The following is a 24,872-nucleotide window of genomic DNA, read 5'->3' on the forward strand; positions in this document are numbered from 1 at the left end:
TAATTAAACACTACATTTCTTCTTTAGTGTTCATTGACTCAGTGTATGGCAAATAATTGTGGGAAGAATCTTGCCTGAAAGGGCTGTGCAAACGGCAACAGTTTTCTCTGTAGGGTGTGGGACAGTTTAGTTCTCTGCAAAATGTCTTGGCAAAAGGAGGAGTGTTGCGAGTTAGCTGCTTTATCTGCCCGGACACTTCTCGTGTAGAACAGAGCTGGGTTGCTGACGTACTTAACTGCTGGTACTGGGCTATATAAGCCGTTGCTAGAGATGTATACAGATTTTGGTGACAACTGGTCTGTACCAAGAAGCTGATGTATTTGTGGCTTGGTACTAACTGCAGGTGGTTTATCCCCAACGTAAGAGTGTGTCCCTTGAAGAGGATGGGCAGATGTGGCGTTACAGACAATGCACACAGATATTCAACAGAGTAGGAGAGAGTGCTGCAACACTGTAGTAATAGTATAGCAGTGGTTACTGTGAGCTGGTACAGGGAAGTGAGGGGACTTTGTTTTAATACAAACCCGGTTTCATGCTCTCACGCTGTCATAACTATATACTCACAAGTATCAAGAGAGTAGCATTCAGATGGTCTCTCCAGTGTTCAGGCACCAACCAGGCAGTCTAGTCCAGATTTGTTTTGATGAGATGGAGGATAAGGGACACAGGCTGTCAAATCTTCATCACTTTACTGGGGTTTGTCTTAGGTTGGTGACCATGCACTGATTTTGGATGTGCCGTTTCATACCCTTTAGGAACTGACAGTGATTACTCTCTCCATTCTGTCCCACCTATGGGAGTTACTAGAAATTATATATTTACTGCCCTTTGTTTCCTGGTCTGGGTGTCTTCAGGAGCTAAATGTTCTGTCATCTTGGTGACCTGCTAAGCTAGGTACTGTCAATACCTGCCATTCTTATAGGCCTTTATGTGCTACCACATTGGGATGTTCCTGTCCATTCTCCATTCGCACTGCTCTGACCCTTTCTATTACAGTTCTGTACAGTAGACTTGCAATAGAGGGCCAGAAGGCAGTAAGACAATTTGTGCAACGAGAATAAACAAATATTTAAACAGAAATGGAGCTTGTGGTCTCTGGATTCTAGCTGTCAAATTTGGCAGAGCCTTACTGTGTATATTTGATGACTATTATTTCTGCCAACTAATACAAGTTCTATGAAAAAAACTGTGTGATGGATCTGATCTCCAATCCAGCTTTTGAAGTGGGGAGGAAGCTTAATGAATTTGGTCCCTGGAAGCAAATGAATAAATTGGCCTTTCTTGCCTTTTCTAAGGAAAGGAATGTCTTTTGTCTCTCTCCTCTCTCTTGCAGGTAATCATTGCTTCGTGGCTGTCCGTAGCCAATCACTTTGATAAAGCTTTTAGTGCGAGTGTATGACGACTGCTGTAAGACTGCTTGTTTGAGGGATTTTTGTCTTATGTAACTGGCTTGCTTCAAGATAAGTAAAAGTAAGACAGCAGATTAGAGACTGCTATGATTACTTTTTTTTGCCCAACCCAAGAAACTTCCTTCAGGAACATCTCCAGCAGTCCTGAAAACAGGAGAAAAAATGGTCTACGTAGAGCAGAAGTGCTTTAAACCTTATAAATTAAAAATGCCATGCTCTGACCTTAATAGTGTACCCACTGTTAAATGAGAGAAGGAAGCTGCAGAAATAGCAGTTACACAGTTGGAAACATCCCGGTAGAAAGCCAGGCTGGATCACATGGCAGTAAAATGCAACAGTGTTTAATAGACTGAAAAAACTTGGATAATTTTCTCTACAAGCTTAATTGGGAAGAAAATATTGTAATGTTAAGTGTATTCAATGACTGCAGGGAGTGAATAAATTAATTTTTTTTTTTTCCTCTAAATAGCTGTGTTGGAAAAAATTGAGCTTTAATCCATTGTGTTAATAACAATGTGGTTTTTTTCTCTAGGTAACAGATGATGGCGTTACAGCACTAGTGAGTGGAACATGTTCAAAGAATTTAAAGGTAACTTACTTAACATAATAACAAAGAAATGAACAAAAGCAAATACCTGCATTTTTAAATTATTATTATGAGTATTACTTCTGAGGGATGGTTTTTATTGACTGACTTTTGCCTTTGTTTGCGTACACACTTGCCCTGATTTTGCTTATGAATTGAGTATTTTCTGTCTCTCTGTAGCAGTGCCCCAGACCAGCTTTTTGAGAACCTCAGTCTTTTCAAATTGAGTTTTCTTCTGTTGAATGTAGTATGCTTATTTTAACTCATGTTGTTTTAGATATATAAAAAATGTATAATAAATGCAAATGAATGCTTAACTTTTTCCCTTGATTTCTTTGGAGTTATTTCTTGATTCTGTTGAACACTGAGGCAGAATTTGTAATTAGTGGATAATTTCATGGATTTAAGAAATCAGTTAGCACCTCTGCATAGGTAAATCTCTAACTTATGAAAGCAACTGTGAAGATGAAGTTGTCTTTGCATAAAGATTCTGTAGGCACTGAGACAGTGATAAAATGATGGAGAAGCAGCATCCCATACCTCTTACCATAAATGATCTTTTAGTACACTTCATATGAAACGGCGGTCCATTTTAATACAGCAAAATTTGATGTTTTTTTGTGGAATGACAATTTTAAAAACAAAAGTTGTGTTCTATCAGTATAAAAAGCTAAAACAGTTTACGTCTCTTGGTTTACAAGCAGCAAGAAAAAGAAATTTAGTAGAGAATATGGAATTATTTGCTACAATCTCTTCTTCAGTAACTCTGTTTCATGTCATCAAAATGATCTAATGTCAGGTACATGGTGAAAAAAGTAGGGTCTTCAAATTGTCAAACTGTAACTAGCAGGCAGATTTATAAAACTTTTTACTTCATTCAGAGGCATTCAGATTCCACATTTCACTTACTAAAAACTGTACATATGTCAGCTTTTGAATACCTTGCTTCTGTGAATACAGTTCTTGTTTTCTGTGTCATCATTCTGTACAAAGTTGCATTTATTACAAAAGGTCCCTTTCATTTCTGTGCTCTTTCAAGATCCTTGGAGTTTGTCATTTGGAAAGACAGTCTTTCAAAATAAAACAATGGGGTTTTTTTATTTTTACCCTAGATGCCCCAAAGTATATTTTCCCAAATCCTATTTTCATTAGATTTGATAGTCTCTTTTCTGCGTTTCTTCTTGTATGTTATATTTGTTGATATGTAAGGCAGTTTAGAGGAAAAAAAAAAGTTGGTAATAATCTGTTAACGTATTCTGAATTTATTCTTTCTCTAGCACATACAACAGGTACTAGTTATACAACTGCACAGAAATGAAGAAGAGAGCAGGTTTTAGTCTAGTTTTGGAAGACCTTCTGAGACTTCTTTTAGGAACTGTGTAGACATATAGATAGATATTAGAAACTTCAGCAGAGACTGGGCAACAAATTGCTAGGAGAATGTGTGTCATAGGAAAACTGATGGGACTCAAACACTGTAGAATCTCATTGAAGAGTTTCCTCAGTTGTCTTGAATGATATATGTGTTTGGGGAAAACTCAGGTTTATGTTTTTAGTTTTGACTCTTCATAGAAAAGCTGTCTTATTTTTCCTGAGGGTATTTTCCTGGTCTGTACAGGACCACATATGGGGTCAATGCACAGAGGAGTAGTAGGTGGGGATCTCTGGAAACGGTTGGGCAAAGGAAAGCTCTGCTTCCAAACTCTGGGTGCTCTAACAGGCTTTTGTTACTACTATTTTCATACCAGGAGATCCACATGGAACGCTGTGTGAATCTGACCGATGTTGCTGTGGAAGCGGTCCTTACTTGTTGTCCGAAGATACACATTTTTTTGTTCCATGGATGCCCATTGGTTACAGGTAGGTCAAATCGTGCAGGGAGTAAGAAGAGTAATTACTTCCTGATAGTATCTTCCTGCTCTCTGGAAAAGCACACTATACTTTGTAAATAATCCCAAACAAATAATAACTTCATAGATAAAATAAGAATCAAACATTGAGATTTTCAAAGCAAGGAGAGAATTTTGCTTTGAAACATGGCAACCTTCAGAGAGGGACTTTTTGTTGTTTTGGAGTTTGGATTTTTTTTCTTTCTGTTTTTTTCCCCCTCAACGTGCTGATGAAAACCCAAAGGTGATGATAAGACTTCAGAAAAATATGTTAGCATGTTAAAACCCTACTCTATTCCAAAAGCATGGAACAGCATCCATTCAAGAAACAGTGGAATGGAATAGGACTGGTCAGCCTGAAAAAAAAACAGACTTAAGAGAGGTTATGATCTATCTTGCATTTTTTAAGTTTGGTTGGTTGGTGATGCTTTACAGTTATGTGATTGGAGAAAGAATCGAGTGGTTTTGAATTACTACAGGTATATCTGAAGTGTGATATTGTAATAGCATGATAAGCATAAATGCAGATATATAATTGAATTATTTTGCTGTTTACCTAATTTCTGAACACCACCTATATATATTCTGAATGAATAACAAGAATCTCCTTGGTTCTTTTGCAGATCGTTCCCGAGATGTTTTAGAGCAGCTAGTCATATCAAACAAAATCAAGCAAGTAACATGGACTGTTTACTGATTATTTATCATGTACGTGTGAGTGTAAAGTTTACAGATGGGGGAGCTCCTTCAGAAAACAAGCACCTTGGAAGAATAGCTATTGACTTTTGTACCACCAGATTGCTTCCCTTCTTGTTCCCACCAGAGGTCTCTGTCGCCATTCCAGTCCTTGCCTGTGAGTCTGGGCTTCCCCATTGTCACTACTTACAGCCCTGTCTGTCTTTGCATCGCTGATCATACTTCATTAAGAGGAAAGTTAAACTGTAATTAATATTACACTGTCATCGCTTAGCCTCCTTGAAGTATCAGATTTGGCTACTACCTACCATCTTTTAGCATCTTAGCTACATAAACAAACCCAATTTAAGTCTCTGTTCTGAGGTTGTAGTCTGGGAGAGTAGTTGCAACTAGAAGTACCAAGTTCAAACGTAGTATTAACACTTACGCAGAAGTGTCTGTAAAGTTGGGACTTTGTCTGTTGACTTTTGTCAGATTAGAACTGGTGAATGGAGGTGGCATTAACAGCAATGCAAACATATTTTAAATAGTAACAAACAGTCTCTTTTCACCATGTACTTTTGCTAGGTCTGGAAGAAAAACTGTAGGTACCTTTCTTTTGATGTTACTGATGCTGCAGGTTTCTGTTTTTATTGACCATCAAATACTTGCTGGATTTTTACGCATCCAAAAATACAGTGTGTGAACATGTAAACATAAACTTGTTTTGAAATTGTTGTGGTGACTTAACAAATTTCAGAGTAGTGGCTATGACCAATAAAAGAATCTTGTATATGGGCAAATACTTATTTGCTCTGGCTTTTGCCTATGTTCCTGCTGAAAATCCTTTTAGGGAACAAAACATTGGTCCTCATAAGCATACCTGTGAGTGAAATAGGACCAAATTTAGTGTCTAAGTACAGGAAGAGTTCAGCAGAGTATGTGTTCTGCTGTATGCAGTTTATTGTATCTCTAGTGGCCTCCAGAAGCTGAAAATAACAACCATTTATACATTCCTTCAATTGTAGTCATATTAAAGAAAAAAAATACTTAGAAGTGTAGAATGAATTTATTACGTGGTGGAGCAGTGGTCTCATCACAATTTTAAGTCATGTTCATTGGCTTCCTTGAAACAGCATAACCTCTAGTGAGACCTCTATGATTTCTACATTAAACTTTTTAAAATGCTAGCAATTTTAGCATTATATGGGGCAAGTAGCACGCTATGTTGATGCTCTGCATCTGGAAGTAGCAGGGTTTAGCTAGGGTGGTCTTACATGGATCTGATGACACTTAGAAACCCATGAATTTAGGGAACCATAAGGAATATATTTACTTTATTATTTAACACTTGTCATAGCCACACTCATTTTAAGTGTTGCAGAAATGAACCAGTCTTCTACTAATCTATTTTAAAGTTCAGGTCAAATTGCATGGAAGATAATAATATAATATATGTTGCATCCAGTAATATTAAAGAATATTATGATGTCTGACAATCATCTCTGTTCTTCTATTGATTATATGGTTTATGGAAGAGCAAGTCCATTTAGAAAACTTGCTCAAGTCTAACTGAAAGCATAATTTTCAAACTCCGGTACCTAAATCCCTAACTCTTGTTGCATGCGGTGCCATGGCTCAGCCCAGTGATGAATGTGTTCCTATGATACCTCTAGGTATAACTGCACCAGTACAAACCATTCCTGCAAACGGGAGAAGTTGGGTTTGCTACATTACAACTAGCATCTGAAGGCTGTAATTGCAGCAAATCCTTGGACCAGATAGAAGCCTAAGTACCTGATCTACCACGTTTTATTCCCTTTTTTGGCTAAAGAGTAGTTTACTGTTTTGCCCTGTGGAATCCTTGGTATCAATCAGGGCCCATCATTCTTTTGAACTCTTGGACATGAGTTGGCAATAAATTTGTTTCGCAGTATTTTTCATATTGATCCACCTAGCTGATTAGGCAGCAGCAATGACACGCTCAGTAGTCGTGTCACATAAGTAAGGCATAAGGATCAGCCCTGATTTCAGGGAGGGTGCCACAAGAAGAGTAAGTAGAATTGTAAGCTAACTCAAGTGGGAAGCAGCCTCGGGAGGTTTCTAGTCTAACTTCCTGCCCAAAGCAGGGCCAGCTCAGAACTCAGACCAGCTTAGTCAGGGCTTTATACACCCAAGTCTTGGAAAACTGATGACTGAAGAGCCTTCACAGCCTTTTGAGGCAACTTGTTCCACTGCTTGACTGTATTCATGGTGGAAAAAAGTTTTCTCTCTATCCCGTTTGACCCTATTTTGTTTCAGCTTACACCCTTTCTCACTGGAAGAGCCTGGCTGTCATCCTGACAACCTCCTCATAGGTATGGCAGGCTGCTCACAGGGCGCCTGAAGCCTTCCCTTCTCCAAGCTGAACAAGCCCAGTTCCCTCAGCCTGTTACTGTAAGACATGTAACTATAACATAGTGCAGTGATGGTTGCCAGACTCTCATCTCAAGTGCTTCATCAGAAAGAAAATTATAAATAAAGATAATGTAAAGCAGCTAAAGGTGGAAGACCACCAAAATCCATAACAGCAAAGAACACTTAAAAAAAATTCTATCTGTGGGACAGTGCTACTGCTAATCTCACTGGCAAAGTTGTTGTTTTTCCCCTTGCTAATGTAACCTTGGATTTGTCATGTTGAAGACAGATGTAGCTTACACTGCATCCTTAAATGTGCATGTAGATTTACCATCTTCTCCTATAGCCTCTTCTAAATGTGTAACTTAGTGGTATATCCTCACCTTGTGCTTAAAAATCTGTACAACACTGCAATGAATTAACACTGTATTTTTAGGTTTGAAAGTTTAATGTAAGTCACGTTAAATCCTTCACTGTCAGGGCTTCAGTCTGCTCTCTTATGTGTGTATTACTAGCAAAACTCTACTGGAATTATTTTTTGTTTCGGGTTAAATCACAGTCATTTTCAACAAATGTTTACAAGCATTTATCACTTCATCTTCTGTATTGTTTGGATATTGTTATTGTTGTAAATTGTAGGGTGAGCACTGCAGAATATTCACATACTGTTCTGACAATTAAAGTTTGTAAGTCTTCCGTTTGGATAATTCTGAAACCTTGTTACATTATATTTTATGACCATCTGAATGTGCTCCTAAACCTCCTCCTTCATAAACATCATGGTCTTCTGAGTGAGTATGACATACTTCTTCACGTTTATAAGCTTCCACCATGTCACCTGGTATTTGGGTAGTTGCGGGTGCATTGTGTTCCATTCTAGTCACTAGTTCCCCACCACAACAGTCCTTTTCAGAGGATCCGAGGCCCACTCGCTACACTGCAACTGAGATTTGGCAGCATATGAAGGGGTTCAAGCTGCTTCGGAAGTGTTTGGTACTGAAGCACAGCTCCTCCTGGCACCCCGACTGCCGGTGCTGGGCTGGATGTTCAAAGGGAGGGTCCCCTCTACACATCATGCAACTGATGCTGCGGGGAGTAAGTGGGTCGCACTGATCACACAGTGGGTTGAACAGGAAGCCCCAGTCGCCAAGGAATCTTGGAAGTGATCATGAACTGGCCAGAAGGCAAAGATTTTGGGATATCCCCAGAGGAGGAGGTGACACGTGCTGAAGAGGCTCCACGTTGGGCACCAAAAAGGACTGTTGTGGTTTAACCCAGCAGGCAGCTAAACATCACACAGCCATACGCTCACTCCCCCCTGCAGTGGGATGGGGGAGAGAATCCAAAAAAAAAAGCAAAATTCATGGGTTGAGATAAAGACAGTTTAATAGGACAGAAAAGGAAGGGAAAATACTACTACTAATAATAATAATGATAAAAGAATATACAAAATAAGTGATGCACAATGCAATTGCTCACCGCCCACCAACCGATGACCAGCCAGTCCCCAAGCAGCGATCCGCCCCCAGTTTATACACTGAGCGTGACGTCATATGGTATGGAATACCCCATTGGCCAGTTTGGGTCAGCTGTCCTGGCTGTGTCCCCTCCCAGCTTCTCGCTCGCAACGCATGGGAAGCTGGAAAGTCCTTGACTCGTGTAAGCACTACTTAGCAACAACGAAAACATCTGTGTGTTACCAACATAATTCTCATACTAAATCCAAAACACAGCACTATACCAGCTACTAGGCAGAAAATTAACTCTATCGCAGCCAAAACCAGGACAGGATCAAATTTTCCTTTTTTTTTTTTATTTTTTTTTCTTTTTTTTACCCTGCAGAGGATTCTTCCTTGACAGATGTAGCTGAGAATGATTCTTGAGCTTGTTGTCCAGCATCTTCTCAAGAGAAGAGAAAAATTATTATATCAGACTTCTATTCCCAGTTTTTATTTAGTTACCTTCTGTTCAGCAACATCCCAGAAGGAAAGATTTCTTCATCCCTCACCAGCTTCTATGATTATAGATTGCCTTTTTTACCCCTGCAAAGTTAGGGAATGTAGATCATTTGACCCTACTCCATAGGGGATAAAGTTACCCTATAGCTATTACTACTTAGTCACTTTCCACTTACTAAAAACTTCTACTTTGGCTAGAGTTCAAGAAGCATATTTTAGATTTGTGTGCAACTCCTAAATAATCACTCTGGCAGCTTCAAGGAAGAGAAAATTTTTATTATAGAGGGGAAGGGGAAGATTCAAATTAGTTAGTTTGACATTCAGAAGAGATATACCCAGAAAAAGAGCAAGGCACTTTGAGTATAGTATGAGCTAATAATCTAGCTGAGAGTTTTATGAAGGACAGCAATAATTTTCTCTGTAAATAAGCTGCAAAAGTCTGTGAAAGCAGTGCAGTAATCTTTCAGCCACCAGCCTTCTCCCCACAGCCGTATGCTGGACGTCCAAAACATTTCACAATAGCGTCAGAGAGCAAGACATGAATATACATGATGAAAAACATCAAGCATGCAAACTCTTACATGTAGCTTGTCTTTGGATTTGCACTTCAGTGCAGGCCCCTTTGAATACAGTTCGCATGTAGTTTTTACCCTCAAATGGAGCAAAAGCCTCAGTGAGTATGACTGAAATCAGTAATCTACTTTGCATCGACAGATATGTTCTGTGTTTAATTCCCATTATCATTTTACATACTTAGAAAAAAAGCCAACCAAGTGAGACAAAATTCATTAGAAAGCCAGCTTCAACAGTTTTCTAAGCTATTTGAGGGCTGATAACTCCAGACGATACTTGATGTTAATCCATTGTTTTCTTGTCTAGTATACTCGGGAAGTGAATATTCTATAACTTTGTGCAATTGACTGCGAATGCTGTGGCTTAAAAACTGATGCCTGCCAGGGTCACCAATCAGCACTTCAGTTTGCTGTATCCTGATGCATTTCCTCAGCCAGTGATGCAGACCGTCAGCAAGTTGTTCATCATAAAACATATCTCCTAGAACAATGAGGTCCCAGTTGCCGGCCTCTGAATTAATGATGTTCTTAATGGTGATGGGGAAGGGATTCAGGTGGTTCAGTTCACAGTTCAAGATCATTGCCGTTCCTGCAACTGAAGAAAAGTCAAAGTAAAATGAAAGTTACGTTTTAGGATTCTGCCATTCAGCCCCCTTACAAATTTCCTTGACACATCTTTCAATTTCATCTCTTAAATATTTTTGTTTATCCTATCTAGGGATTTCCACAGTTTTCATTATGGCATAAAGTGATGGAATTTTATCCTCATTGCACCATGACACAGGGAAGAACTATTCCTGGAATGGATACCAAGGGAAACCAATCACGGAATCAAACCAGAATATCCAACCGCCTTAATCTATGGATATACTTCCTCCCTAACCAATGAGTAATTAAATTAGGAATAAACTGAATTCATAAGTCAATTATGGCAAAACAAAGTCTGGGGGGAAAAGGCAAAATCTAGGCCCCAACATACAAAACTGCAGGAAAATGCTGTGGTTCTACAGAGAAGGCAACTTGCTGCCTGCACTTGGAGTTCTCTTCCAAACCAGCCGTGATGGTGTATAGGCAACACTTGATAGAAACTTTGCTGTTTGTTCATTCTAAGGAGCTGTGGAGATATACTCGGTGCAAGAGAGGCTGGTACAACCCAGCTTCTAATACTGGCAAAATCCATTCATCTTTTTAGCGTTCTTAGAACTCTGTTTGGAACCTGAATTTCTCCCAAATGGAGCAAAGAAAAGTCTGTGTTAAATGTGCTTTAAAAATTAATAAATATCTTTACAGAGAGATGGAAAAAAAAAGGCCTTACTAGGGTCGATGTCATTAGCAAGGACTTGAGATGCACCACTCATCACAGCAGCTATTGCTGTTGCTCCACATCCACTTCCAAGATCCAAAACTGATCGTCCTTTAACAACACATGGATTATCTAAAATATACCTGAAAAGAAAAACTGTTAAAGCAATGAACAAGATTATGCAAATTTCTCAGTTTTGCATTACACTGCGTAAGAGTTCTTGTCATACATGTAATGAAGCATGGTATCTTAAAAACATTATTCCACAGGTGCAGCTGGTACATAGCTCCTTATTTGTCTCTGCTGATGTAAAAATCAAGAACCATCATCTTTCTCCCTTACTTCACCCCCACCCCCCAAACAAAAAGAAATCCAGCCAAGTAAGCAACATTTTATTTCAGCTCCTTCTCTGACAGGTGAGCTTATCTAATAAATGGACACAAACTGCAAGGTGACTAAAATCACCCTGGCATCAGAAACAGGAAAGTAAGGATTTGTAGAAATTAAAAGCAATCTGACTGAAGAAACATGAAAATGTATTCTCAGTGAATATTGCGCCCATCAAAAGACAAGGCCTACCCATTCCCCTAAAATACTGCTTATGCAACTGCTTGGAAGAAGGGGAATTTCTCCTCTTTCTTTTCCCGAGCCATGCAGACACAGATGCACATATTTCTAGTCTGCTTAATGCTAAGTAGCAATAAGAAAATGAGAACAGAGCGGCGGTGAGCAGAAAGAGTATCATCTTCATCTAGTTGCTGACACCTGCCAAGAAGAATCAGCAAGCAAAAACCTCTAGGCTGGAAATGGAGAAGAAGCAACAGAAGGCAAGCAGCGGTTGTTGTTAAACACTGCGAATCATATAGCCATTACTGACGGTTCAGAACTTTAACAATTGCCTTGAAATTCCATCTTCTGCAAGGGGGAAGGCCCTAAGTGACAGGGGGAAGAGCCCTAGGTGACATAAATTACTACAAATTGCCATAAATTTACTACCAATTGCCATAACTTCTGTTCAAGTAGAAACAGGAAAGGATTCTACATTTGTGTTGTCTTCTGGCATGGAGGGTGATGGCTGACTCTTCACGCAGGGCTACTGGTAAGCACAGCTTTTGCAGGTGGGTTCCAATGCAGAGAACTGTAATGGAAATGTTAAGATTGGTGTAAATGGCGAAAGGATGGATGGGAATGTCTGGGCCTAGAAGCACCAGCAGGAATGGCAGAAGGAGGCCTAGTAAGTGTCGAGTGTTGATGGTACACCAGGAGCCCAGACTGGGCGAACAAAAGACAACCTACCCTCAAACTAAACAGTTCAAGCCATTAAGAGAGTACAGCAGGAAGGTAGGTCTAGACCAGGACTGAAGATACAAAATACCCAGACCAGAAACCCAGGAGACATGAGGAGGACCTGACATCCCATGCCTCTTGTCCTACATGTCATCACAAGGAATCCTACCAGACAGCTTGGACATGCACAGCTTGGTGCTTTTGTGGATGTGGTCATGAATCCAGTAAGTGAAACTGGCTCAGTTTTAATGAAAACCACCTCCTCCTATGAGGTCTGGCACCCCGCTTTGTTACACTGTTACCATAATGTTGCAGCATTATTTGCTACTTTGAAGATCTGCAGGTGCTCTCTTCTCTGAGGGCACCCAGGCCCTTTTGTGCAGGGGTTCAGCAACTCAGCTGTTTGGCAAGCCGCCCCCTGCGGCCTTCGCTTTTTTGAGGACAGGCCATAGTTTACCAACAGGGTGGAGGACAGGGATGGGACCTCCACAGAAAGTGCTCCATTTCCCCTTTCTAGGGGCTATGCTTGGATTTGCAATGACTTTCCAGCAGTAACTTGTGTAGAGCATGATCTGGCCTAAAGCTGCAAGTGCCTTGTTTCCAGCCGAGTGGTTCTCAAGTCACCGCTAATGATTGTGGTGACTTAGGACAGCTGGAACCGACTGTATCCCCTGGCACCCACACAGCGCATTACGCTGCTGTGGGAGACTGCTGTCTGCCATGCTGGGTTAAGGAGGTATCTTAGGTTACACCAAGAGGAATAGCTTGAAATAGGAGACTCCTCATGTTGTGGAAATGCCAACTGGGAAACGAGCACAGTTACGGAAGCAGCATGTTTTCATGCTCCCTTTTTCTTTTTACTTTTCCAGATTATGCAGCTAATTTCTGACATTCCCAATACATCAAAACAAGTGCATAAACAATAAGTCAATAAAGTGGTGAAATGCCATATAATTATTATTGCTACCCAAATATCTGGGCATATGAATCATAAGATAACAAAATGTAGAGATTACCTTCCCTAACTTAATTACGCAATGTTTAGGAGCGTTCTAGTTAATCTACGTGGCAGGCTAATCAACTGGCAATTTACCTGTAAGACTCATCTTTTTCCTGGTCAAAAATGCCTTCCTATTTATGCTTTCTTGCAGAAAAACAGCAAAGCCTCAATTCAGATCCCTCCCTTTCATCTGTGTGAGGAATGTCTGACAGCTTGTTCTTTGCTGTAACAGTTATTAGCTTCTGCTGTTCAAAGTGAGAGATTTGATTTTACAGAATGAAGGAACTCTAATTCCTGTGAATCAGGAACATTAAAGACATTTTGACAGTGGCCAAAACCAAAATGTGGCTTCTGATGTGACTAAAAGACAGCCACAATAAGGCTTGACAATAAGGCTGCTGAAATCCTAAATGAGGGGAGTGATTCAGGCCAACCAGCACTCCAAGTGCATCAGCATAAACCTACTTTTCTCAACAGACCAGACACACATCCACACTCCTGTCTGTCTCCTACAAAAAAAAAACCCATGTGTTACAACAAACTAGCAATCCTCCTGTTTGGAGTGACAATGAGTGACAGAATTAAACACCTCGTTAGGTTTTGATGGCAACCGCACAGCCCTTCCACAGATCCAAATTCAGCCCCATTGTCAACACATGCATCACCACTGAAGACAACAGATTTCAACTTAAGAGCTGTAAATTATTCTATATGCAGCAATTCACTGCCAACCAGCAGAGATTGCGTCTCTCCTGTATAAGCAGAGAGGAGTATGGATAACGCACTCTCATACGTGGCAAATGCACATCGCTAGGAATCACTACAAGCAGAGCCAGGTCTGACATCCTGGCCCGCAGCAGTCTGGACTTATCAACTTCGGTGATGCGTGCTGCGTACCTGGAGAGGGCTTGGCCTCCTGGCCAGTAAATTGCCCAGAATGGATCCCCGTAAGGCCACAGGTCAGATTTCTCCCTCCAGAACCTGCAGCGAGGGGTGAGGAGGCGCAGTCGTATCTCTGGTGTAAGGTGCCCGCTGCTGGTGACCTCCGTGTTCTCCTCCAAAAATGCTCTCACCTCAGGGTCCAGAGACTTGCCGGCGCTCCAATGGCAGCAGCGCTTCCAGCGCAGAGAGGGGCCTCCCCTCCTGCTCCTCCAAGCCCTGGCAAAGGTGTTCTGTCTGCCCACGAGGAGGAGCCACTTCCAGCCGCGGAAGGCCATGTCTCCCCAAGGACAAACCCTCCCCAGGAGAGCTCGGAGCGCAGCTTATCTGATAAGCACAGCAGGTGATGAGGCAGAAAGCTTGAAACAAACTCACAGGATGTTGTTTTTCATAGTGATGGATGACAATTCCTGAAAGGAGAACAATGCTACGTAAGTGATGTTTCTTCAGTGACTTCAAGGCTATGCACCACCAGGGCTTTAGGAAGAGGAGGTCGATGTGCTGTTGTGTGACCATGAACACGTGCCTTGCCCCTGCCCAAAGAGCCTTTGAAGTCTGAAAGAAGTGGTATTTAAGGAAGAAGCTATCAAGAGACCCATTCAGGAGAGTGCTATAAACATATCCTGTGAGAAACAACCAGTTAGCGGGACAGCTGATAGAGCTAAAAATTAAGCGGGCAGCCTTTTAACATCTCCCTCCCTCTGCCTTGAAGATATACACAGAGCAAGCCACTCCTGTTTAAGGTTCTTCCACTGAATTTTAAGAGCAGTAGGGCTTCTGGCATTGCAGGGCCTATGGACATAGCAAAGGTTATCAGTAGGCTGCTTGAGAGACGCCATCAATTAGAAGTTTTATAGTGGTGATGAGTTTTTTACATGAAAGCATCTTTTTAAAGTCAAGCAGTTAAAGGATTTCCTCAAAAGACTTTCCTCTTTCTCCATCAGATTTGTCAGGCTGCCAGCTTCAAAATGAAAAAAAAAAAAAAAATCCCCAAGAACTGATCTTAATGAGAATATTCCCAATTCGTTGCATGTCAGGCTGTATTTTAAAGGATCAGTTAGTCTTACGGTGCAAGTCTCATGTGGATGCTCTCAGCTGTAAAGGAAAGTAGACCTCCATCACTGTAGCCCACTCCCTGTTAGAAACTATATAAACGTGCTCCAAGCTGTCTAAAGAGAGAAACTGCATACAACACATTTTAAAAAATTAAGTTTTTAAAAGGTGAGACATTCAAACTAGATGAGCTCACACTCAAAGAAAGGCCTTCTGACACCACTCAAGGCCAGTTTTCAGGTCACAAGCAGTGATGAAAAGAAGAATAGAAGATTGGTACGTCAGAGTTTAGACTCATTTAAGAATCAGGAGAAGGGAGAGTGGAGAGCCTCTCAGCACTTCATCACCATCACCATACTCTTCTCACCCACCATCTCTTGCAGACCCTGGGTCTTTCTTACGCTGATCTTGTGAGTACCCTTATCAAGCGGTGGCCTGAAGAAAGAGCAACTGTTTTCCTGCCTTCCTGCTCAGATCTCCTCCTTCATCAATCCTTTACTATTTCCATATCTTCTTTCCTTCCTCATCTTGCTCTCTAATTTCTTTTCAATAACTCAGACTTACTTGCTTCAGGGCACAGCTTTTGAACCTCCCGCTAAGCTGATGACCAGGGAGGCATTTAAGGCCTGTGCTTCCACAGCAAGACTGCAAGTACCAACAGACACAAGAGAAACTCACTCTCTAGTTTGTGACTCTTTTCTCTCTTCCACATTGGTTTCATGAAAAAGCAGAACGATGTACGAAGAAAATCAACTTCAGCCCACCCCTGCCAATTTTTCACAACAGAAGAATTGTGGCCAGCTTTGCCATCTAGAGCTGTGCAGGTTGTCCTTAAAAAAAACAGGCAAAGGGACAATAGGAAAAGTATGCTACTAAAAGTTTTAACACTTCATATTTTATGACTTCAGTTTTTCTTTATTTGTCTGTATCTTTAGTAAAATTTCATATGCGGCGTTTAGCAGCGCTTTTGTTGTGTGCTGGCCTCTGCTTTAGGTACTGGGTTTAGTTTGATCGCTTACTAAAATGCTAAGCTGTGAACTTCCCTCCCGAAAGACTTTGCTATTCTGGCTGATAGTCCAGTTAAGTCTTTGTTTAAACCATTGGCTAAAGGCTTTGTATTTTTATTACAAATAAATACATGCGACTGAACATTTTGCATTTTTCCACATTTGACAATGCCATTCAGTAGAATCCATGTAATTAATGAATGTAATTAACGAATGCCTTCCTTCTTGAAGGCAGAGCTACATAATCCCCATCTGCCCACGGGAAGCATGAAGTTAACTGAAATCAATCAGAGATATAAATCTTGTCAGCTAATGCTGTATGCTGGATTTTTCCCATGGCTTGCTGCAAATCAGCAGGGCTGAGATTTGGTAGCATATATTTGGCATTGCCTGTCATGATGGTTACTCTTTTTAAATTGATTTTCTGTAGAGAAATATCTGCCAAGAGCTCTGCGCTCAAAATGCCAAACGGAGCTTAAGCCTTTAGTGCAGGAAGGCGTCAGGATAGATAGGCGTCCTTGCGTTTGACACTCCTGGCCTTCCCATCTTGCTGGGAATAAAATCGGTGGGTGAGTAGAACTTGGAAAAGGGAACAAAACCAAAACCAAGCAAAACCCACCAAAAAAAACACCCAACCCAAAACCCAATTCCTGTACAATTTAAGCTTTTATTTTTCGGAAAGCAGCAGGTGCCTTTCAAAGCATAACCACACCGACCCCACATCCCCGTGGGAGGACGCCAGGCCTAGGCAAGGCCAAGGGCTGCCCCGTCCGCGGGGGAGGCCGGGAGCGGGCTGTCACCCAGCCCGGGGCCACCAGCGACCCGCCTGCACCCCGGGGCGAGCCACCGGCGCACTCACCGCTTCCATCCAGACACCCCCGCTTTGTCACCCCGGGCTGGGCACCCCCAGCCTCCGCGGGGCACGGACAGCCCCCGCGGCGCGCCGGGCAGGGAGCCGGCTCGCCGGCTAAGGGCAGGGCAAGGGGAAGGCCGGCACCGGGGCCACCGCCTGGGCCCTGCCGTCCCGCGCAGGCCCGGCCGCGCCGCGCCGCGCCGCGCCGAGCGCCGCTGCGCCGGGCCCTGCCGGGGCGGGGCGGGGCTGGACTGGGACCGGGGCCAGGGCCGGTGTCAGGGAGCGCCCGGCCCACGCCTACCTGCTGCTCCCGGCCGCCGCCGCTGCCGCCGCCGCTTACGCCCCGCCCCTCCCCGCTGCGCGGGGGCCGGGCCGGGCCGGGCCGGGCAGGGCCGAGGCAGGCCGGGCTCCCCGCCCGCCCTTAAAGCGGCAGCGCCGCGGAGCCTGCGGCGTTGGGCCCGGCGCCGGTACCGGCGGCTTCGCTGGTGCTTGGGGTTGTTTTTTTGTCCATACGGCGGCGCTTCGGGGCAGCGGCCTGGGCCTGCCCCTCGCTGGATCCAGATCACTGATCAGTGACATGCGCTTGCTTCGTTTAAAATACTTTTTAAAAGGCTTGTGTCAATGTAAACTCGCTCTGTATTTTAAAATGTTAATAAAAATCCACATGGGAGAAGGAGTAATAACACATACCCAAATTTGACAGCAGTGAAAATGAGGGTTTGGTTTTTTTCTTCCTTTGCACATCAGATCAAACGTGGTGTGGCCTAACCAAGGTGTCCCGATCTCTTGTAACAGCGACAGCCATTGGCGGTACCGGCCACCGAAAGACCGGCCAGCCGGTGCTCCAGTGCCGGGCCCGTTCCTCGGGGCAAGCTGAACCTCTGTCTTCCCTCTGCGTCTGCCTCTTCCCCATGCTCCGTCCGTCCCGTTCATACTTCTGCTGCTGTAAAGATCCCGTCGCTTCCCTCCTCCCCAAACGCTCTCCGCTGTGGAGTGAGGAGGGGCCTTCCCTTAAAGCACGGCTTTGTTGTTGCTGCTCCTGAAGGCACGGCTCTCCTGCAGGTAAGCACCTGAAAAATGACAAACAGTGGTGTCTCCTCTGAGGCCACAAAGTGCATTTTCACCAGGTAGCAACTGGACAAGGAACCAACCCTCCTGTGTCTCCCCCCTTCCCCAGCTGCTGTCTTCCATAGAGGGATCCCCCCTGGACGGGGGCTCATCTCCCTCCCAGGTGGGCCCAGGGCTAGGGCCAAGCCCCTCCTGAGGGTGCAGCCAGGCCAGACCGGGTCTGGAGGTGGTTCCTGGATTCCCAGCTGGCCGGTCCGCTGCTGGGATCCCATAGCCATCCTTCTGCAGGGACTGGTTTTGCTGCGTTGATTAGTGGCTTTCCAAACAGCTCCCACCAGGTCTCTGCCCCATCTCCAGTTCCATCTGTCGGGATCTAGGGAATACAAGTAGCTTCTGACAAGAGTGACAAATGTGGCTTTCTCTAGCTTCCCTATGGGACAAAGTGTCCCAGATTTCATATGCTGAGTTTTGAAAAGGCTCTTGTACATTGCCTGAGGTAAGGATCCTAAGTCCTGCAGCACTCGGGGTGCCAGGCTTGTAAAAATAAATCTGGCGATAACACAGCCGAAGCCTGGATCTGCCCAAATCACTGAGGTTATGAGGCCATCTAGTGATCTGCTGGCTTAGTACAATTAAAATGTGCTCTCCCGGGTGAGAAAGCTGCTTATAAAGCAGGACCTTTTCTCTAAACGTGGGTGATCCCCAGTGTCCTGAGAGAAGGTGGCCCCTCCGTCCTGGGCTGCAGCAGGGCCGGGATGGAGGCAATGCACCGGGAGGAGGCCAGGATCCATCCAGAAGCTGGTGTCCACCCACCACATGAAGGAGCCTGAAGTCCACAGACACATTAAGCTATAGGGATACTTGCATGTCTTTTACTCTTGTAAAGCAGGACTCACTTTCAGTCTTCTTAGAAATAATCCCCAAAATTTATATAAAGGTGTGGACCTTTGTGGTTTAGGCTCAGGAAGGGCATTGTTTCCTGGAGCCCTTAGGGGAACCATGACGTTTCAAAGGTCTTGAGCCTTTCAGCAGCTCTTGCTAGTCTTCTTCAGGGAGGGAGACACTGAAAACACTTATAATACCCAAAACTGTGCATAAAATGTGCAATTTAGGACAGATGTCTTTATGCCCTCTAGATACTTACCATCATGCTGTAAATAAAGAACCCAGTAATGTAACATGATAATCATTATCAGCATCTGCTCAGGATGCCATGGAAGATGTGGTAACAGCTTTAAGCATGCTGACAGGTGAAGATACACCTCTACCTTGCACATTTTATTTTATGCCTGAGAAGGTTCTCAAAAAAATCTGACAGGAAAGCTTTTTCACTTGGATCTTCAGCCTCTTTGATTGGGTATTTTAACAAGTAAATTCTCAGGTCTAGTTTTTCTGAACTCCTGATATATGATATTACTCGGTAGCTCTGTGAACCTCAGTGAAGTCACTGCTGTCTAATACAGACCAACATCATGCTGGGGAAGTTAAAAAAAATCTTCCCTGCCTGCTCCCAGTTCAGGGATTGCCTAGGTGAAAAAGGAGGGGTGAAGTCCTTGCTTCCCAGTAACATTGGCTGGAATGTTAAAACCAGAAATCCACTCTTTCTTATTTAACTACAAATATTTAGTTATTATTGTATAGACTCCTAGCATGACATAAGAAAGTTCTCATACCAATGATAGCTGCCATCCCTCTTGTGAGAGTCTAGGTAAACCACTTAGACTTCCAGGACATACTTTGTGCTGATTACTTCTGCGAAGTATCAAAGCCTGTCCCCTGTGAGAAAAAATGTTTCATTTCCAAAGGCTTTTTGCTTTAGATGGTGACATCTTGAGAATTTCTGCTGCTCAAATGTTGTACTGCGCAGCCAACTACCAGAACTGTGCTGGAACTTGCTCTGAGGACAAGGATGTCTTTGATCACAACATAACATCGATTTGGTGTATCATGGAGGAGTGCAACACTTGCAAAACGCAGCTGTAGAGTAGCACACGAGGGACTCCTGCATGTCCAAGGGAATTAGCGGATTACTGGCTGATGGTACAACTGCCCAAGTCTCTGAGGAAATCTTGTTTGAGCCAATTAACAACAAAGAAATGGAACTGCACAAGGACAGAGAGAAAGGGAAGGCAGAGAGGAGCTACCTTCACATAAGCAAGCCCACAACTCATGACTCTTCATAGATAGAAGGGTTAAATCCAAAGGAAGGCAGGCCTGCGGTTCAGCAGCCAGGTGATCACCCCGGTTCATTCCTTCTCTTCAAGCTGTTACAGCTGAAGCTGCAGCCCCAATTTCCAGATCTCTTTTGTGCAAGGCCAGCTGCCACAATTTGCTGCAACGAAAGGACCTCAGAGGAAATTCACAGAAGGGAAGATGGATGGATTCAGGGCGCTGTTGATTTGTAAAAAGCATCCTAACAACTCAATATCAACAGTCAGGGTTTTTGCACATCAGGATCAATTTGTGGTTACCCAGAGGCCACGGAAGCAAGTCATTATCGAAATGTAGCTGGCACATTAGCTAGTAGCTAAAGTAAAATTGAATATGAGAGCTCTGGCTAGGTAAGGGGGAAGCAATTCAATTATTCTGTTGTGCCTTCAGCTACAGTCCACACCTACTCATTTCAGAATCACAGTACATCTTTTGCAGTTGAAGAATAGATATCCTAACATAACAAATCACACATTACCTGTAATATGTCCCAAAAGCATTAGATTTTTTTTTTCATAGGATTACCTTCCCTGCTGCCTCGCCAGGTGCATTAAGTCAGGAGAAGGAAGGAGCAGCAGCTCTCAGAGATGAAGGCATCAAGTATCTTCTGTCAGTGGATGCAAGAAGGTGAATCTACAAGATACAGCTTGTTTTTTTTGTTTGGGGTGGTTTTTTTTTGGGGGGGGGGGGGAAAGAGAGTGATGAAATGAGGAGAAGCTGTATTAATCTGACCCTTGTGCCAATGGAGACTCAGTCTTCCTGACATGACAGGAGTCCCTGCAAGACCCTTGATGGTAAGACCCAAAAGTTGAAAACTGTCATCTCTGAGACCATTCTTGATTTTGTCTTTGTCTATATATGTAGTTAAAGTGTGTTTGGCCTCAGCTGTCTGCTTGTGTTAACACACAGTCAGACATGGGAGCATTTTTGTAGCACAGGCAAAGCCTGGAAAGGCACCCAGAGTCCGACGGTTTGCACTTTTTGTGGGTATTGTTTGGATACTTGTTTTGATGTTAAAACTAGAGGATACATGTTTTCAAGCCCTGTTTTTTAACAGCTGAAGTCTCCTTGAAATACTGGGTCTTTGACTCCCGTATATCTCTTAAAATAACGACACCTGGGCTCCTAAGTTTCAGGTCTCGGCAATATTTTGTGACAATCAGCTAGCATGAGTGAGACCTCACCGTGGAGGAAAATTAGACAGAAAGCAGTCCAGCCTGATGAACATATTTGTAGCTAATGAACATGTCCAGAGATGTGTCCGGTAAAAACAGGTGCTCTGGTGGTTTTAGCTGCACAGCAAGAGGATTGCAGCACAGACAGCAACTAAGAAGAAGCAGCCACCACGTTGGCACAGCCACTTCTGGTGATACAACTACCTGTATTAGTACACCGAAAGAGGTGGTTGTGGTGGGCGGTTTGCAGTGGGCTTTGTTCGTAGCTCCCTTTGGTCTTCCAAAAACTGAACTATCCCTCTTGTACTTTTTTTACTGTTGTGATGCTACTGTGGTCATCTGTAATAGCTTTCTGGATGCCAGTGTCCTATCTTGGATGGCCAGGGGTGTGGGGTCACAGCAGTCTACAGGAAGCTTTTGGGTATCCCCAAGGTCTGGGCCAGCACTGGAGCCAGCCCAAGGTGGGACACAGCTGCAGGGGGAAGAAGGAGGGACTGTAAATAGAGATGAGCAATGGCCGTGCCTGGTGTTACAGCATTTATTTGGGGTTTCTTCTTGTTGTTTTGTGCTGGTATTTTTTTTTCTGTGCTTCTCTGCAAAGCCCTGAGAGAGGAAGGCGATGGAAGCTGAGTGAAAATGGGCAGCCAGGGAAATGAGCTGCTTATATACTACAGAGCCTCTCCAGTATGGTCTCCGGAAAATCTGTAGCTGCCTAAGTTTTCCTGAATGAAATTAAGACATTCTCCATGTCCTCATCCCTCCTGGCCTCCTGCAACAGGAAAATCTATCCTGTCTGCCTTCCTCACATGTCTTTGTCCTGCATCCCCTCCACATCTGAAGTACCAAGGGTGATATGCAAGTCTCATGACTTCAGTATATTTATTAGACCTTAGCTTTTCCCAGGAAGGCAGAAACAATGTCAAACAAGAGAGCTAAGCCAACATTTAGTCTGGAGCATGAGACCACGACCACAGGTTGCAAGTCATGCTTCCCTATGTTAGTTCTCTCTGTTGCCAGGTAGGCTGGATTCACTACTGTGTTTAAATCTATGACTACTTACTTCTCTTTTGTCCAGGCAGAGCAATTGCTCCAGCTTGCTCCAGAAATAAAGCCTGAAGCCATAGTACATTTGGTCATCTGATTTTTAAGGATCATGCTAACAGCCATTGGTGCCAGGGATAAAGTAAGCAAATCAAGTTTTCAAGGAGCTGCATCAGTTCACAGCAGCCGGTTGATTTTGCAATTCAAATTTCTTAGTTTCCTGCTGGTGCTCAGGGCCTGGCACCAGCTGAACTCTTCCTTTTGCCTTCCACATGGTAGTCTGCCAAACGTTTGGACTCTTCCAGGGACCTGGGGACAGAGGAAAAGATGGAGATCTGAGACAGACGCAAGACAGACAGGTGGTGCTTACTCTCCAGAGCTCCTAGAGGAAGCTGTTTGTCAAGAACCTGACACAATGTGCCTCCTCTTTTGGCTGATGTTTGCTATTGCATCTTGGGAGGGTTTTGGGGTCCTCAAGCAACTTAGTTGTGAGTCAGGATCATGCTATGTCAGGACCTCTGCTTTTCACTATTTTGCACTAGTATCCAGAGGATATGGAAAACAAGTGATACCACTGCAAGGATGCCCAGAGGAGTGGAAACATAGCTCCCCTGCAACACCAGCCGGCTCCCTCACATGAACAGGCTGGAGCTTAAGGACAAGGACAGAATAGCTCCTATTTATGCACATGGAGGCATTGGAAGGTCACAAGGAGCTGGAAAAAAACTCAGCCTTTGGACCTCTTATCAATTTTCAGTGGTATCCTACAAAGTGTTCGTTCCCCTGACTTTCCTATCCATACTTATGCAGCATACCCTCCAAAGGGGTGTTTGGCACACCTCTTCTTTAGGATAGAGGCAACTCTGTCACTTTTTATATCAACAGGTTTCAAATACACACATGACCAGATCCATGGGGTTTGCTTACAGAACAACTTAAACTGATGTTAGCCCCTATATAATGTCTTTGTGCATTTCAAGCTTCTCCAAGCTAGGTGCATTGGCAATGCACTGCAACTTCCTTCACTGCAGCAGAGGACATGGTGCAGCACCACACAAATGGCTTATTGGGAGCGGGCTCGCTTCCAGCCGGACCTGTTACTGGCAGGGCTGGGCAGGTTGCACATGGAGTTGCTTGGATGCCTCCTTGTCGCAACCCCAGGGCTCCTAATAGTGAAGGCAGCACAAGGCACCCCCAGCCCTGCCCTGTGTGGTCTCACATCTCTGGTTTTATCAGCCAAGGCATCAGGCTTCATGCAAGCAGCTGCATCCAGCTCCGAGTGGAAGCAGCAGCGTCGCTGTGACCGAGCAGCACAGCTCTTTGGCTGCGGCACTGTGAACCGGCTCTGGGGGAGCCAGGGCAGGAGCACCTGCAGGCAGACTAATCCTCAGTCTGAATAAATGGCTCAAGAACAACAGAGCAGACAGGCTCTGTCATCTTCCAAACAAGAAACTAAGCACTTCCACAACTGAAATCAGCACATCTCAGCTGTATGTGCTGGGTGTCAGGGCCCTGAAGGCAGTAATGGGCCTTGCTGGCCCTGCTCCCCCCGCCCCGGGGCTCCCTGCACCCTGCCCATGGTCCATTTCAGCTCCCAGGGCTGTCAGTCCCTGCCCCCATGACATGGCAGCAGGGCCGGTCTCCAGCTCCCTGCAGCCCTGCCCTGCCCATCCATGGGCCCCACCAAGCCATCCCCCTCCCCATGGCCATCCTGCAGCCGTGTTCCCAGCCTGGTTCCCCTCACTGGGCCTGATCCTGGCTCTCACCCATGGTCTGACATAAGAGTCAGAGCAACCGGACACACTGACAACGCCTGGTACCAAAGACCATGGCTGCTCTCTTGCCTTCACCCCTGCCCAGTAGTGCTGAGCGCCAGGAAGCCAATGGCTCTGATTTAGCCTGGGAAATACTGTTTACTGGATTGCTCAGTAGTAGTCCAAGCATTTTGGCCCGGAGGAAGGCACTGAGCTAGCCCTTTGACACATCAGACGGTGTCAGGTGCTCCCACCCCCAAAGGATGTGCCTGACAGGAACTGCTGGAATCGCCCAGCATGGATTCGGGCTTCAATAAGTTGTGGCTATTGGTTTGCAAGGAAGTCACCAAGAAACGTGATCCTCAAGGAGAAGCGAATTGCTTTGATCTCTGTCCTTCTGTTCCATGTGAGCTCAGAGCTGATTTCCAGTATTTCTAACCTAAAGCAGGAGTGCAGTAAGCCAGCACAGAAAAGCTACAATCTAGCTGTCATCAGTAGTAAGTCCTCTAAGCAGCAGGTGCTTCAAGGCAGTGTGCTGTTATCAGGCACGAAGAGTAAGTTGCAGAGAGATATGGCTGAACCTATAAATGTTTAGACTTCTGCTAAAAACACTGCTAGGGAAAACAGACCCTTTAGTGCTTTGATTAGCAAGAACTGGTTTTAGATTCATAACTTAACATCGCTGCAATGATGTG

The 24,872-nt window shown here is 44.1% G+C and overlaps 2 protein-coding genes across 5 annotated transcripts in view; one reads left to right on the top strand and one right to left on the bottom strand.

Moving 5' to 3' along the window:
* AMN1 (antagonist of mitotic exit network 1 homolog) overlaps positions 1 to 8,369 on the top strand; it is a 22,769-nt gene extending 14,400 nt beyond the window's left edge. The window contains 3 exon segments of the mRNA XM_075158508.1: positions 1,942 to 1,998; positions 3,744 to 3,855; positions 4,508 to 8,369. Of these exon segments, the coding sequence (XP_075014609.1) occupies positions 1,942 to 1,998; positions 3,744 to 3,855; positions 4,508 to 4,581 (243 nt within the window). The 3' untranslated portion in view covers positions 4,582 to 8,369.
* Positions 7,488 to 17,288, bottom strand: ETFBKMT (electron transfer flavoprotein subunit beta lysine methyltransferase). 4 transcript variants are annotated; one of them, XM_075158499.1, is made up of 4 exons: positions 17,230 to 17,288; positions 13,974 to 14,425; positions 10,802 to 10,932; positions 7,488 to 10,075 (listed from the first exon to the last, which is right to left on the bottom strand). In XM_075158499.1, exons 2-4 carry the CDS (start codon positions 14,291 to 14,293, stop codon positions 9,717 to 9,719), a joined length of 810 nt encoding a protein of 269 aa, XP_075014600.1. In that variant the 5' UTR covers positions 14,294 to 14,425; positions 17,230 to 17,288; the 3' UTR covers positions 7,488 to 9,716. The 4 variants fall into 4 exon arrangements, with proteins under 4 accessions (XP_075014600.1, XP_075014584.1, XP_075014592.1 ...); XM_075158483.1 differs by having other exon boundaries at positions 7,488 to 10,081; XM_075158491.1 differs by lacking the exon at positions 17,230 to 17,288 and adding an exon at positions 16,935 to 17,127.
* Between the last annotated feature and the right edge of the window lie 7,584 nt (positions 17,289 to 24,872).

This window comes from Calonectris borealis, chromosome 1 (genome assembly GCF_964195595.1).
Source record: "Calonectris borealis chromosome 1, bCalBor7.hap1.2, whole genome shotgun sequence".
Taxonomy (NCBI): domain Eukaryota; kingdom Metazoa; phylum Chordata; class Aves; order Procellariiformes; family Procellariidae; genus Calonectris; species Calonectris borealis.

Excerpts from the sequence above, each read along its gene's own strand:
- ETFBKMT (XM_075158483.1), bottom strand. The coding sequence starts at position 14,293 with ATGGCCTTCCGCGGCTGGAAGTGGCTCCTCCTCGTGGGCAGACAGAAC. Across the intron at positions 10,933-13,973 it reads GGAGGCCAAGCCCTCTCCAG|GTATATTTTAGATAATCCAT; the intron begins GTACGCAGCACG and ends TTTTCTTTTCAG. Across the intron at positions 10,082-10,801 it reads TGCTAATGACATCGACCCTA|TTGCAGGAACGGCAATGATC; the intron begins GTAAGGCCTTTT and ends ACTTTTCTTCAG.